The 14,234-nt window shown below is 42.2% G+C and overlaps 2 protein-coding genes across 3 annotated transcripts in view; one reads left to right on the plus strand and one right to left on the minus strand.

Annotated features, from left to right (window-relative positions):
* Nucleotides 1-14,234, plus strand: part of ACOT12 (acyl-CoA thioesterase 12) — a 48,373-nt gene that overhangs the window by 23,056 nt on the left and 11,083 nt on the right. For both annotated transcript variants that reach the window (XM_032334843.1, XM_032334845.1), the window contains exons 6-10: nt 7,625-7,781; nt 10,005-10,124; nt 10,981-11,131; nt 11,787-11,842; nt 12,584-12,647. In XM_032334843.1, the coding sequence (XP_032190734.1) occupies nt 7,625-7,781; nt 10,005-10,124; nt 10,981-11,131; nt 11,787-11,842; nt 12,584-12,647 (548 nt within the window). The remainder of the gene's footprint in view (nt 1-7,624; nt 7,782-10,004; nt 10,125-10,980; nt 11,132-11,786; nt 11,843-12,583; nt 12,648-14,234) is intronic.
* Nucleotides 391-14,234, minus strand: part of ZCCHC9 (zinc finger CCHC-type containing 9) — a 36,056-nt gene continuing 22,212 nt past the window's right edge. Inside the window, exons 8-11 of the transcript XR_004283657.1 lie at nt 11,381-11,535; nt 9,031-9,073; nt 2,962-3,042; nt 391-2,468 (exon numbers count right to left, since the gene is read on the minus strand). The gene's annotated coding sequence lies outside the window, so the exon portion shown is untranslated. The remainder of the gene's footprint in view (nt 2,469-2,961; nt 3,043-9,030; nt 9,074-11,380; nt 11,536-14,234) is intronic.

Genomic DNA, 14,234 nt, shown 5'->3' on the forward strand with positions numbered 1-14,234 from the left:
ACAGACGCCAGAGGAGAGAGGAACGGCAGAGGCAGGGGCGTCTGCCCTGCATTCTGCCCTGCATGACACCATCATGGTCCTGGGACCACCTCACAGGTGACCTCTGGTTTGGAAGAAAAGTTTTCCAAAGGTGTCTATTCTTGCAGACCTTTAAAAAGACAATGCCTATTACCAAGATAACTTTTTTTTTTTTTTTTTAAGATTTATTTATTTGTTTGACAGACAGAGATCACAAGTAGGCAGAGAGGCAGGCAGAGAGAGATGAGGAGAAGCAGGCTCCCTGCTGAGCAGAGAGCCTAATGCGGGGCTCGATCCCAAGACCCTGGGATCATGACCTGAGCCAAAGGCAAAGGCTTTAACCCACTGAGCCACCCAGGTGCCCCCCAAGATAACTTTTTAAAGAAATGAAGACGTCATCATTAAATTACCCTGCTGAGAAGAGTCCATCCTTTTGTAAAGATGGTATCGGCACCAAACTATACTTAAAATGCATTTTGCTAAAGTAATGAAATGGCTGAACCATGAAAGCAAAGGCATACCAGAGAGAAAATTCAAGGTGGAAGGAGGCAGGACATGAAAAGGTAGGACTATGTCACCGAGGCTCTGTTAGGCCAGGCAAAGCAGCTTGACGTTTCTTCTCTCCTTGAGGGAAGCCGATGAAGATCTGGGCAGGGTCGCGTGATTAGGCTGGCAATGAATATGGTCACTCTGCCTAGAGGAGGGGAGACTAGAGGGAAGGAGACCAGGCAAGGGGTGAGGAGCGGCTATTCTAGGCAATGACAGTAGAAAGGGGAGAGGGAAAGGACAAAAATATGCAAGGGATAACAAAGCAGAGTAGGGATACTCATGTGGGGAGTTGGGTGAGGAAGAAGAAGCTGTTCAGGGTAACTCTCAGGTTTCTGGTCTGACCACCTGGTCAGCCAATGGTGGTATCATGAACTGAGCTAATGCATATGAGGGGGAGGGGAGGGGCAGTTTTGAAGACATGGATGATGAGTTGAGTTTAGTCTGACGTGCCTGTGGAACAACCAAAGGGACAAAATCAGGGTGGGGAGATTTAGTTTGAGACACAACAGCGGACATATGGTCATTCAGATGAAATAGTACCTACAGTCATCTAGGGAAGGCTCACAGTGGCACGAGGTTGGGGGACCAAGAGTGAAACTTGGAGCACAGGGCCATTTGAGAGGTGAACTTTGTTCCAGAAAGTTAGGAATAAAAACTCTCCACTGAACTGTGAATACAGAAGTCATTCTCACATGCTACAGCCATTCATATATAGAGGTAAAATGATTGTAATCGATTTCAGTTTCAGTTTATTAGGAAGCTGGGCAGATCACCCTAGAGGTCTGGTTCAGTTTAGATGAGAGATTTTAAGAAGTCTGTTTTTATCGTGTTTCCTCTGATCTACCCTAAAATGGGTTATTCTACATTCCTTTGCACAAAGCAGCTTTGAAACTAACTTCATTGATTTGGTCTTTTTAGAAAATTTACTAGCTTTCATGTCATTGAGGTAGCGTAGAACCTAAAAGCAATTTCTCTTAGTGTCGGAGCCGGACCCTGGAACTTTAAGTTGCCATGTAGGCATGGTTTGTCTACATGCTACCTGCTGTATCTGGATGGAGTTTGTTCTGAACTGGACAACACCTTCTAAAGGAAGATAGCTAGATCATCTTTGTTATTGAACCATGGTTTTAGAAAACCCAGGGCTCTACATTGATAGTAATACCGCAATTAGTTAGAATCTCTTTCAAGATTTTATGTGGTTGAAATGCATATTGTTAGAAAGAAATTTGAGTCAGAATCATATACTTTCAGAAGAAAAGGGAAACAAATGAGATTAGATTATGTAAAAGCAGGACTTATTTGGAATGTGCTCTTATACCCCTGGGTCATTGCTTGGAAGCTTGGCTTGTAGGAAAAGACTTTGTATTTGGAGCATTTTAATTATTTTTTAGCAAGAAATCTAATTTTTATGAGCATTATCCTGTGTTGATCCTTTCTGGTTATGAGAAGGAAAACTGGAATACCCTCAATTCAGGTCAAAGTTCCTGACCCAAAATTGTACAATGAAGGCAAAAGTTGTCCAAGCAGAATGATGACACAGTTCTTAATGAACATCCAAAGTCCAAGTATTGAAATTGACCTCTGGACAAGTATGCTCTAATTTGGAAGCCTGGAGAAAGGGTGAAGTCTGTTTACCATACTTCACCTGAGTACACAGCCAGAGCTGTGAGCCTGATTTGGTCTCTAAGCCTGGCAGAGTCATAATTCTCCATTGATTGGCAATTTCCTGCAAACAGGCTTCATTCAGCACCAGAGTCACCTGTACTCCATCTATTTCTCCATACACGTCATTGCTGGTGCTTATGCACACATGACCTGCCCTAGTACCTACCTCTGTATATCCCCGTGGATGCCGTGGACATCTTCCTAAGAATTGAGTCGCTTTTTCTTTAAGGTTATCCCTTAGGAAAGAAGGATTCGCCTTATATTTAGTCTTTAGTCTCTCATAATATAAGGCCTACTCAGTTTCAATTTTATAATTATTTTAAATAATTTAAACATAGGTAGTACACATGCACAGGGTGAAAAGTTCAAAAGGTAAAAGAGGGCATTCGGTTAAAAGGTTAAGACTTCCTACCATCAGTATCTCCCAGTTCGCCAGTTCCTATCTCAAAGACAAACACACACACACACACACACACACACACACACACACACACACTTGCCCTTACTTGGAGCGCAGTATTCAAACAGCTATGAACCTTTCTTTTTGTCATTTAACATTGTATTTTAGAGATTGTTTATACTTATCCTGAACAAAAAAGTAAGAGATACTGACATAAAAAAACTCAATCAATACTAGTTTGAGATAATAATAGGACATCATCTGACAAAGTCAGTAATAGCAAAAAAAGAGAAAGAAAGAAGCTGAAAGGGATTGAAGGTTTCATGTACCTTTTGAAGACCACTTCGGGAATCAGCCCAGTCCTGATGACAGCAAGATGGTGGACTTGTATCTAGAACAAGCTTCAGTTTCTGGAAAAAATATTTACAAACATGTTTGCAAGCACATCTCAGCAGGTAGAAAAATAAGAGAAATCCTTGAAGTCCAGAAACTATTAGAAAACACAAATGCAGCAATGTGAGGAGATAGAAGAGCTGGCATTTGTTCAGGACTCTGTTGGTGCTAGAAGACCTAGAACTTGTGTGTCAGTGGGCCTGCAAAGAATCAAGACACAAAGCCAGCAGCCCATGTCACATGGAAGATTGGATCAGAAAACCTTATATATAGCTGCAAACCTAAAAAAATGATATTTTTGGTGAATCAAGTGGAAAAATCCCAATTCACAGAGAGCTCTTGTAGGGATTTTTTCCTATCTCAGCAATAGCCCTAGGTAGAATGGGAAAAATATACAGAACAACACCCCCCCACCACCCGCGAAAAAACTGATTCCCTTTGAGAATTCAATCACAAGCACATTCTCATGTAGACTTGGTTTCAGAATTCACTTGACTTGTTTGGACTAAAACAGACCCATGTCAAATTTAGTGGGAAGTGGGAAGTGGCACCATGTTATATAGTTCCCCCAGCTGATCCACAACCGTAAATGCAAACCCCTGGACTTTAAGCCCAGCTCTCAGGAATCCCCACACACATAGGTCCAAGGAATATGAACTCCTAGACAAACATCATAAAATGTGTCACCAAAATCCAGAGAAGGATTAGACAATAGAAGGAAGCCCAGAAAGACTATAATTAACTGCATTTATCATATAAAGAATACTAAGTAAGAATGTTAATGTATTTTAAAAAATAAAAGAGAATCAAATGTATTAATCAGGAATAAAAAATTACCTATAAGGTTTGACAAAGAAACAGAGAATTTCTATGCAAAAATATATATAATAATAACAAAAATATATAATTATATATAATAAAAATATATGATAATTTAAATATAAAACTCAGTGAATGGATAAACTGCAATTAAGATAGTAACTGGAAGACAGATCTGAGGGAGTTACCAGAATGCAGATGGATTGGCAAAGAAATGAGAAATGTATGAAAGATTTGGAGACATAGAGAAAGGAATAAGAAGTCTAACATGCATCTGATCAAAGCTAGAGAAAGAATAAAAAGAAAAAGAGAGAAGTAACATTTGAAGCAAATGATACAGACATTTCATTCAGAGGTAACAAAGTTTAATATACATGTGAAAATATGTTGGATCTCCTTAATCAGGGAAATGCAAATTATAACCAACACTAGATATTTCACACCCACAAAATTAGAAGAACTTGAGCCAACTACAGTATTGTCTAAGTGAAAATGTGGAGCAGTGGGAACGCTAAAAAATAACATACAGAAATGTAAATCAGTACAATCATTTTGTCACCTAAGAAGTTTCTGTTGAAAGCAAGAACTATGAATGTGGAATAAATCAGCACATTCATCTAATAAATATTTACCAAATGCCCATATTCAGAAATTATTAGAATTTAAAAAGAAAATCAGTTCCTGAACAAAAGAGCTTAGGATCTAGTGGGTCAGACAGTCAAAGATCACACAAATAAACATAAAACTGTAACTGTGAGGGGCGCCTGGATGGCTCAGTGGGTTAAGCCTCTGTCTTCGGCTCAGGTCATGATCCCAGGGTCATGGGATTGAGCCCCGCATGGGCTCTCTGCTCAGCGGGCAGCCTGCTTCTCTTCCTCTCTCTCTCCTGGCCTCTCTGCCTCCTTGTGATCTCTGTCTGTCAAATAAATAAATAAATCTTAAAAAAACAAAACAAAAACCACTATAACTGTGAAAAAAGAGGATACGTGTGAGGGTCCTAACAGTGAGAATTAGCTGTTAGGTCTGGGAAGGCTTTCTTGAAGAAAAGATGCCTGGGATTGGCCAACAGAGTACTGAGGAGGAAAAATTTTCCTCTACCCTATAAACTACTTCTAGCTGGTATAAGAATTAAATGGTCATGAGACAGATTAATAGGAGAAAATCAAACAAAAGTTAAATTCCATAGATACGTGGGAGAGACCCAGAAAAACAGTAACTCACTGAAAAGGCTGAAGCCATCAGCCAAAATACTACCTTCAGCCAAAGACAAAAGATGATATTGTGGGTGGTGGGTCAGTTATGGGAGGCTACCAAGAAAAGCACAGGAAACAAGAATAAGGTTATTACACAGATATAAGCCATTTTCTGGTACAGCAAGGGAAACATGCTTACAAATGGAGATTTTTCTTATACACCTAAATGTCTCTTACCACCCACTAACTTCTACTGGGTTTTCAGAGCTTCTCTTGTATCTGTAGTTTCCTAAAAACAATGAGCCTGAAGAGGTACATATTGGGATGGCAAAATTTGTTCCCCTATAAGAGAATAGGAGGTAAAGGGAAGAAGGTGGTCTTGGCCAGGGGAATTGCAGCTGACAGATGGAACAGCATATGCAAATGCCCTGGTGTTGAAGACAGTACTTAGTTATAGGACTGAAAAAAGGTCTCATGGCTGAAGCAAAGAGAGAGATTGAAAGAGAATATGAGGGGGGTAAGGTGGTAGGAGTGGCCATGGAGCTCACTGGGGATGGAGTTGTAGGCCTAGGCCAGAGGAGAAAGGAAGGGTTTAGGGCCAAGGGATGTGATGAAGTTTTAGAAAGTAAGTGAGGTTGGGTGGGGTGAGGTCCAGAGCCAATGACCAAGAAAGAATTCTTGAGACATCTTTGGTGCAAAATGGTGGTTTATTAAAGCACGGGGATGGGACCCTTCTGCAGAAAGAGCTACTGTCCCTGGGTTGTTAGTTATATACTATGGGGTTGGGGAGGTAAGGAAAAAGGAGGTTTGAAAGAACTTTCTTATGCTAAAGAGGACCTACAGGATGCCCAAGGCCTTGTCATTGACAGGTTAAGGTTGTTTTTTCTTTTAGTAAGGCAGTAAGAGTAAGACAGTTGAGAGCTTCCTGGAGGAATGTCACATTCCTGCTATCACACATCCTTATCAATGAGCTTTAGTTTTAGAAGAAATTTAACTTGATTTGCATTTCCCTCTGTCTCAGCCTCCCTCAATTTTATGGAGGGGAAGATGATGTTAGGGCTTCAGGAACTGGAGTTATGGGTCTTTGGAAGTTAGGCTGTTGATACAAAAGCCTCTTCCTGGTAAATCACTAGGACATTTGTAAACTGAGGTGGACTCAGGTCTTGCAGGATTGTGATCTCTACAAGTTGACTACTTGTTTTTCCTTTCAGACAGCCAGGAGTGCCTAAGGAATGCCACATATATCCCATGGTGGGGGGGGGGGGGGAGTAGGGGCTTAGGGGGTTGAAGGAGTTTGGGGGGTGGGGGGTAGGGAGGTGGAGGGGACGGTTGCGTGATGTCAGCTTCTGCTTTGTCCTCAGCTTGCCTTCTGTTCCCTCATCAGAAGGATTTGGGCCTTTATACTAGGATGTTATAGGATCTTTCTGACATATTTATAAGTAGATGACTGAAATGGTCAGTGGAATGAAGGGGGGAAAATGAAAAGACGATCAATTAAGTATAAATCTAAAAATTTCATGAGAAAATGTAGCTCATCATTGTAGTCAGGCTTCTCAGTTATCTGTGGCTGTGCCGAGAATGGCCCCATTCCCAGTTCCCAACAGCTGGCCAGTCTGTGCCCTTGGGCTGCCAGCCCAGCTCTCCTTCTGCAGCACAACTAGGATGGCACCCCTGATTTGTAAATCCTCCCCCATCCTCCTCAGCAATGGCACCTCCGATTTAAGCCTCGCTGATGAGTCACTAGATGACACAGGAAGCATAATTGAATACATTTTACTACTTTGCAGCCAGAGTGAATGATTTCTCCATTGTTGAGCGTAAAAACCAATTTGTCAGTAAACGGAGCAGATACAATTCAAAGGAAGCAGAAGGACCGGGAAGTACTCATTGTGTCTTTTCTGTTTGTGACTGCATTCATTGCAAAACAGCAACTTCAGGAGGCCACTTCCCATTCTGAAGTTTATACTGGAGTAAACTATTCCGGATTCTCAGCGTTGGTGGCCCTTTATAGCTCTGATTCCTTTCATTTTAACAACCTTAGGGAGGTATAATCGATGTACCACAAATGATAATTATTATAAATAATTTAATAAATAATTATGAATAATAATTATCATGACATACCATAAATTCATGTGCTTGTATTTGAAGTGTACAGCTTGGTATAAGTTTTGAGACATGTGTACCCCATAAAACTATCACCGCAATCAAGATAATAACGTCTCCATCAAGCCCCAGATTTTCTGCCTCTCCCCACCTCTCCTCCACTCCAAACAACTTGAAGTTTAAATGTGACTATTCTTTTAATCAAAATTCCTGTGAACTGGAAACATAGCTTGGCATACAATCCCTAAACGGGCCTTTCTGATCCGTTTTCTTATCCAGTTCCCTTTAAGTACCCACCAGTCAGGAGAAAGCCACTCTGTAGAACGAAACCCATTTATTTCCTCAGGAGATTTAAGTCTTTGGGAATAATTTTAATTTTTCTAACAATCCCCCGGGTTCAGTGTGCTGCTAGGAAGGAACAGCCATGGTCCCAGGGTGTGCGGTTCACTCCACCAGCATGCGTGTTACATCTACCTTTCAGGCCCCATCTGTGACGAAGAGGAAGGAGTGGTTCCCACGAGTGGCACATCTGTTCAGAGCATTGAACTTGTCCTCCCGCCCCACGCAAACCATCATGGAAATACGTTTGGTGGCCAAATTATGGCATGGATGGAGACCGTGGCTACTATTTCTGCAAGGTTCTTGGTTTTGACCTTTGGCGTATGAGGTTGGGTTCCAGTGGGAAGAGATTAGAAAGGGTCTGAGTCCTGGTTATGGAGATAGTCAAGGAGACAGGGAGAGAAGAGTGTTGCCTTTTATCAAAGAGAAAAAGTAAGTCATTTACCCATTTACCCTACGATTAATCTGTCCTTTTGTTTGAAGGTGAATGTTTCTGTCCTTGGTTCAAAAATAAAAATGAAGTGACTGTTCTGATACTTTATTCTGAATTGTAGATATTGGTCACATAATCCTGAAACTTGCTGTAGTTATGGCACAGCCGATGCAGAACAGAAAGAGAGGACAGCCTTTACATTTAAAAATAGTCAGGTTGCAAACTTTTCTAAAGGCAGTTTACAAATAGGGTTGACCTCTGACATCCCTGGTTACAATCATTATGGCCAGAGGATTAACTGAAAAATAAAATGAGAAAGAGAAATTTGGAAGAAAACTTTTATGTACTCTTCAGTTTCAAAAAAAGGCATTTTATTCTCTCTCTCTCTCTTTTTTTTTAAAGATTTTACTTATTTATTTATTTGACAGAGAGAGGGAGAGCAAGCACAAGCAAGAGGAGGGGCAGAGGGAGAGGGAAAGAGAGAAGCAGACTCCCCAGCTGAGCCAGAAGCCTGATAGAGGGCTTGGTCCCAGGACCCTGGGATCATGACCTGAGCCTCAGGCAGACATTTAACTGACTGAGCCATCCAGGTGTCCCAAAAGGCATTTTATTCTTTAATGGAACCATGTAGGCAACTGAGCAGCTTTAAGGAACATTGTGTATTCTGAAAATGCATTTGAACAGGACCTGTCCTACCAACAATTTTTGTAACTGTTGAAGATTGTGAAGATCTTATTTTCCCAAAGTTAAAAGAATTTCACTGTGACTATGTCTATAATTGTGACAATAGTTAGAAACCTGTAGAAATCCTTTTTATAAATTATGCACAAATAAAAGAGCTCGTTTTAAAAATGAGATTGTCATTCTCAATGACAATAAAGTATTTGAGCCTGTTCTATTGTAAAGGCTTACAGTATAATTAAGGATGGCAGAATGTTCACTCTGTGTTGGCACAATTCCTTTGAATAACTGAATGACTACAGTGGGAATCTAAAATGTAGAAAATTATCAAAGTAACTCTGAGATCAAATATACTTTATAAATACTTCAAAATTACACACACACACACACACACACACACACACACACACACACACACACTGTAAAATGTGTACCTGGTAGCCCTTCGGGCTTTGTGTAGCAATCCAGGTAATTTTCCTGTAGGGAAAAAAAAAAGGAGTCTTTTTCTAGATGAGTAAATTCAATTAGCTCTGAAGCGAAGGAACCCGTGTGAACTGTGCGAGCGGCATTTACTTCCCCGTGCCCTCCTCTAACCTGGGGGGTCACAACTTCCCGTGATTGTGATCACAAGCTATCCAGATGAACAGAACCCTCAGATGAGAACCAAGACTCTGGCTTGTTTTTCAGGGGAACTTTTATAGGGAAGACAACAAAAGCAGGGCTGTCATCACAAGAGCAGAAGCACAAAGCACCTTGGTGAAGACCCCACAGCTCGGGGACACGGTCTTTCCCAAAATATTTGCAGGCTGTGTATGGAGTCACTCTCCACGTACATCATCTAGTCATTTATTTCACTCTTAAAAGAGTTAAAAGAGGGTGCCTGGGTGGCTCAGTGGGTTAAGCTGCTGCCTTCGGCTCAGGTCATGATCCCAGGGTCCTGGGATCGAGTCCCACATCGGGCTCCCTGCTCAGCAGGGAGCCTGCTTCCCTCTCTCTCTCTCTCTCTCTGCCTGCCTCTCCATCTACTGTGATCTCTCTCTGTCGAATATATAAATAAAATATTTAAAAAAAAAATTAGGGGCACCTGGGTGGCTCAGTGGGTTAGAGCCTCTGCTTTCGGCTCAGGTCATGGTCCTGGGGTCCTGGGATCGAGCCCCACATCAGGCTCTCTGCTCCGCAGGGAGCCTGCTTCCTCCTCTCTCTCTCTGCCTGCCTCTCTGCCTACTTGTGATCTCTGTCAAATAAATAAATAAATAAAATCTTAAAAAAAAAGGAGAGTTAAAAGAGACGTTTACTTAGAAAGCACATTGGATATTCGTCGATTGCATGTGTTAAGCAAATCAACAGCTCATAAAACTACTTCGAGAGTGAGCGCTGTCTCCTCTGTCTCTCGCCTTTCTTTCCTTAGCCGCCTCTGTCGAGCACACCCCCTTTTGAAGTCCGTGGACATGTTTAAGTTCCGGGGACCATCTACTGTTGGAGATCGGCTTGTTTTCAATGCCATTGTCAACAATACATTTCAGACCTGGTAAAGTCTGTCTAATGTTCTTAGGTGGCTGTGAACAACTTGCACATGAATAATTTTTATTTTTCTTTCTATCTGGAGGTGAGTGTAGGGACTCCTGCAAACTAACCATGTTCCTTCTAATTGTTTTGAAACTTCATTCAGTTGTCAACATCTATACACACTCATTTTCACCCTCTTTGCTACTTGGAGCCTCTTTGTACTTGATAAATTGTGGTGGGTTGTTTTTTGTCTCTTAATAAGGGTGACTCCCAGCCGGCCCAGTATGGTCTTAGTATGTCCCTGTCATTATTAACTCTTCATTTCACTCTCGAAAGAGTCCCAGTGACTTCATAGTCAGCTGACTCATAATGGACCTGTTACTTATCACCAAGAAGTCCAAACCACTTCCCAGTTATTTTTATTATTCTTGATACACAAGGAAAATATTTAATTTGGTATTCTTTCTTTTAAAGTGTGGAAAAGAGTATCTGTGTTTCCTATCCAGTTTTAGTGTCTGATGCTTTTTAATGTAGAATAGTTGTTTCTAGGGGAGAAAACTTGACTGTGGTCTAGTTAACTCCCCACCACATCGCTTTACCAAAATATATTCATGAATGTGTATAAAGTCCTAACCGGCCTTTTTCCCACTTGATGGTGGGAAAGTAAAGCAGAAATGCTACCAGGGGCTACAACATCAGATCCGTCGGCCTGATGAAGAGGATTTTAACAGTTGCATAGATTTGCGATGGAGGAGAGAGAAAGCCCAAGGCCAGTCATTCTTTTTCTCACTTGGAAGAGAGTAGTGGTGGTGGTCTCGGGCAGAGGAGGCCTGGCTCTCTCGGGTTCTCTGCCCACTGCCCTGTGTCGCCCTCTGCAGTGTGGAAGTGGGAGTGCGTGTGGAAGCCTTTGACTGTCAGGAGTGGTCTGAGGGCCAAGGCCGGCACATCAACAGTGCTTTTCTCATTTACAATGCTGTCGATGATAAGGAAGAACTGGTCACATTTCCCAGAATCAAACCCATGTCAGAGGTCAGTTATTAGCACGTGAGTTTCTGTAATCAGATCCCTTCCTGGGCGGGGGAAGTGGTGGGTACAGAGCTCCACCCAGAATCCCCTCACACCAGTAACGCCTTTCAAGGCTATTCCTCTTTGGATATATATATTTTTTCTTTTCTACATCACAAAGTAAAATGGACTTTTTCTTTTCTTTCTTCTTCTTTTTCTTCCCCAAGTCACTCTGATCATTTGTTGGAATGACAGAGGCCCCGGAGACCTCACCTCTGCTCAGCCGCAGGCTGCTGTGGGCAGTGTATCATCTTCTGGGTGGTACTTCTGTCTTCTCCTGCCGCTTTACATCTGATTCTCTCTGCTGCCCCGCGCCCAGTGGAACTCTACCTTCCCCTTGGTGCCAACTCTCACCTTTTCTACAAACTCTGCAGTGAGACATAGGTGTCATTTGGGAAACAGAAATGAAAACAACCACCGCTTTAAAAAAGGAGAGAACAGGGCTGTCAAGATTGTGTTTTTACCCGCGCCCCTGCCCTTTGTGGGTGATGAGGACGGTTCACACAGAGACTGTGTGTGTCCCAGCTAGCCCTTTCAATGGAGTTAGGAGAGAGAGACTTAAGGACTACAGCACTAAAATATTAGAAATTTATTGATTTTCCTTTGTCTTTTATAAAAGGAAGATTTTAGACGGTATTGTGGAGCTATTGCACGCAAGAGAATTCGCCTCGGCAGGTAAGGATGCGGATGTAAGGATTTTATGCTATCATCTCTTATCTAACAAATTATATAACAAAGGGCTCCTCTGTGTTCCCACATAATGTCAAATGAGAAGGTCTGATGTTTCCTGGCTGGAGGCTAACTGTGACGGAAATTGTTCTTCCTGATTGTTCCACTACTAAAAGCAGCTTTTAAAACTGCTGATACAGGGGTGCCTGGGTGGCTTAGGGGGTTAAAGCCTCTGCCTTCAGCTCGGGTCATGATCTCAGGGTCCTGGGATCGAGCCCCACATGGGGCTCTCTGCTCAGCAGGGAGCCTGCTTCCCTTCCTCTCTCTGCCTGCCTCTCTGCCTACTTGGATCTCTGTCTATCAAAATAAATAAATAAAATCTTTAAAAAATAAAAAAAAAATAAATAAATAAAACTGCCGATACAGGCCCAAGAAAGTGTCACGGTTACTGTTGTGTGCTGCATGCATGGAAGAAAACTTATTTATTTATTTTTAAAGATTTTATTTATTTGACAGACAGAGATCACAAGTAGGCAGAGGCAGGCAGAGAGAGAGAGAAAGGGGGGAAGCAGGCTCCCTGCTGAGCAGAGAGCCCGATGCGGGGCTTGATCCCAGGACCCCGAGATCATGACCTGAGCTGAAGGCAGAGGCTTAACCCACTGAGCCACCCAGGTGCCCCAGAAAACTTATTTATTATTAAACATTATTATTATAACATGTTACTTAACATTTTCATTTTTTTTCCAGAAAATATGTTATTTCCCACAAAGAAGAGGTGTCACTCTCTGTACACTGGGACATAAACAACCAGGTAACGGTGTTATTATTGGCAGCTCTTTGTGTAAGAATCAAGTCATTATAAAATGGAAGATGGCATCATTATAAAAATGACAGATCCCATGTTTAACTGATTCAGGTTGTGCCTGCACAGGTTAGAGGAAAAGGAGCATTATATCAACCAGTCCTTTCAAAACGGAACAAAACCAATCAGTAAGCAGTTTCCAAAGCACAGACCCTGAAGGCTCTGTCTTGGAATGCATTCAGGCAGCGTGACCCTGGGATCTGACTTCTCAATGATTTGTGCTGAATGACATGCCTTCCAGCTTGCATTTTTATGATACAACAACAAAGTATTGGGTATTTTTAAAGTTTTTTTTTAATAGTTTTTTTAAAAAAATATTTTATTTATTTATTTGATAGACAGAGATCACAAGTAGGCAGAGAGGCAGGCAGAGAGAGAGGAGGAAGCAGGCTCGCCGCTGAGCAGAAGAGCCCAGTGCGGGGCTCGATCCCAGGACCCTGAGATCATGACCTGAGCCGAAGGCAGAGGCTTAACCCACTGAGCCACCCAGGCGCCCCATTGGGCATTTTTAAAGTTTTTGACCATAAAATAGAAAGGGAAATACAAATTTACTGATTACATTGTTAGGTCCATAATCAAAGGAGCAAGACTGATACAAAGAGGTCAAGCAAAGCTTTATACTGCGCCAAGCATTGAAAATCAAACGGACCGGCCAGGGCCATCTCTTGCAAAGAGGCGACTTCTCTCTGCCTTACAGACTAGCTTTTAAGGGCAAAGGCCATGTGGTTGGGCCTGGCCACACACAGGTGACCAATGAGATTGTAACACAGAGAAAGCTGCACAGTCATGCTAGGTCACACATAAGTGACCAACTAAATCACAATTTACACTATAGTAGATATTTGAACTAGCCATTCACCTTGGTCAGAATTGGCGCCCAAAATGCACCCAAAGGGCGGGGCCCATACTCCTTAGTAGCTAGGGAGACAGTATGGGCCCCCACTGATTGGATACCTCCACCTGGCCTGACCCACCCTTGTATTTGGGCTTTGTTACCTGGGACTGGTTTCCCAGACTTGCTTTTAAGTAAGTTCCCTGGGGTGGGGGGAGCGCAGGGTCAGTTTAAGTTTTACTGCATAAACAACAAAGTCATTGTTTAACCGGATGGAATTGCTCTGGCTAAATAGGCCCTTACAACATGTTGATTCCAAGTCATATTGAAAGGTAATGTTGTCTTTCCTGCGGACACTCATTGATGTGATGGACACTAATTTGCAAAGCATGCAGGCCTCGTGTTATTTTGTCTGAATTCTGAATTAAGATTTGGGAGACAGAAATTATGTTACCTATAGCTTACCTATAGCTTAGTTCTAAGCTCAGCATTACCACTTTGGCTCTAACATTTCCTATTTTCAAAGAAGAAGCTATTTGATCACCTGATGCCTGGGTGGCTCAGTCGGTTAAGTGTTAGCCTTTGGCTCAGGTCATGATCCCAGGGTCCTGGGATCAAGTCTTGCATCGGACTCCCTGCTCAGCAGGGAAGTCTGCTCCTCCCTCTGCCTGCTGCTCCCCCTGCTTGTGCTATCTCTCTGTGAC

This window comes from Mustela erminea, chromosome 3 (genome assembly GCF_009829155.1).
Source record: "Mustela erminea isolate mMusErm1 chromosome 3, mMusErm1.Pri, whole genome shotgun sequence".
NCBI classification, from domain to species: Eukaryota; Metazoa; Chordata; class Mammalia; order Carnivora; family Mustelidae; genus Mustela; species Mustela erminea.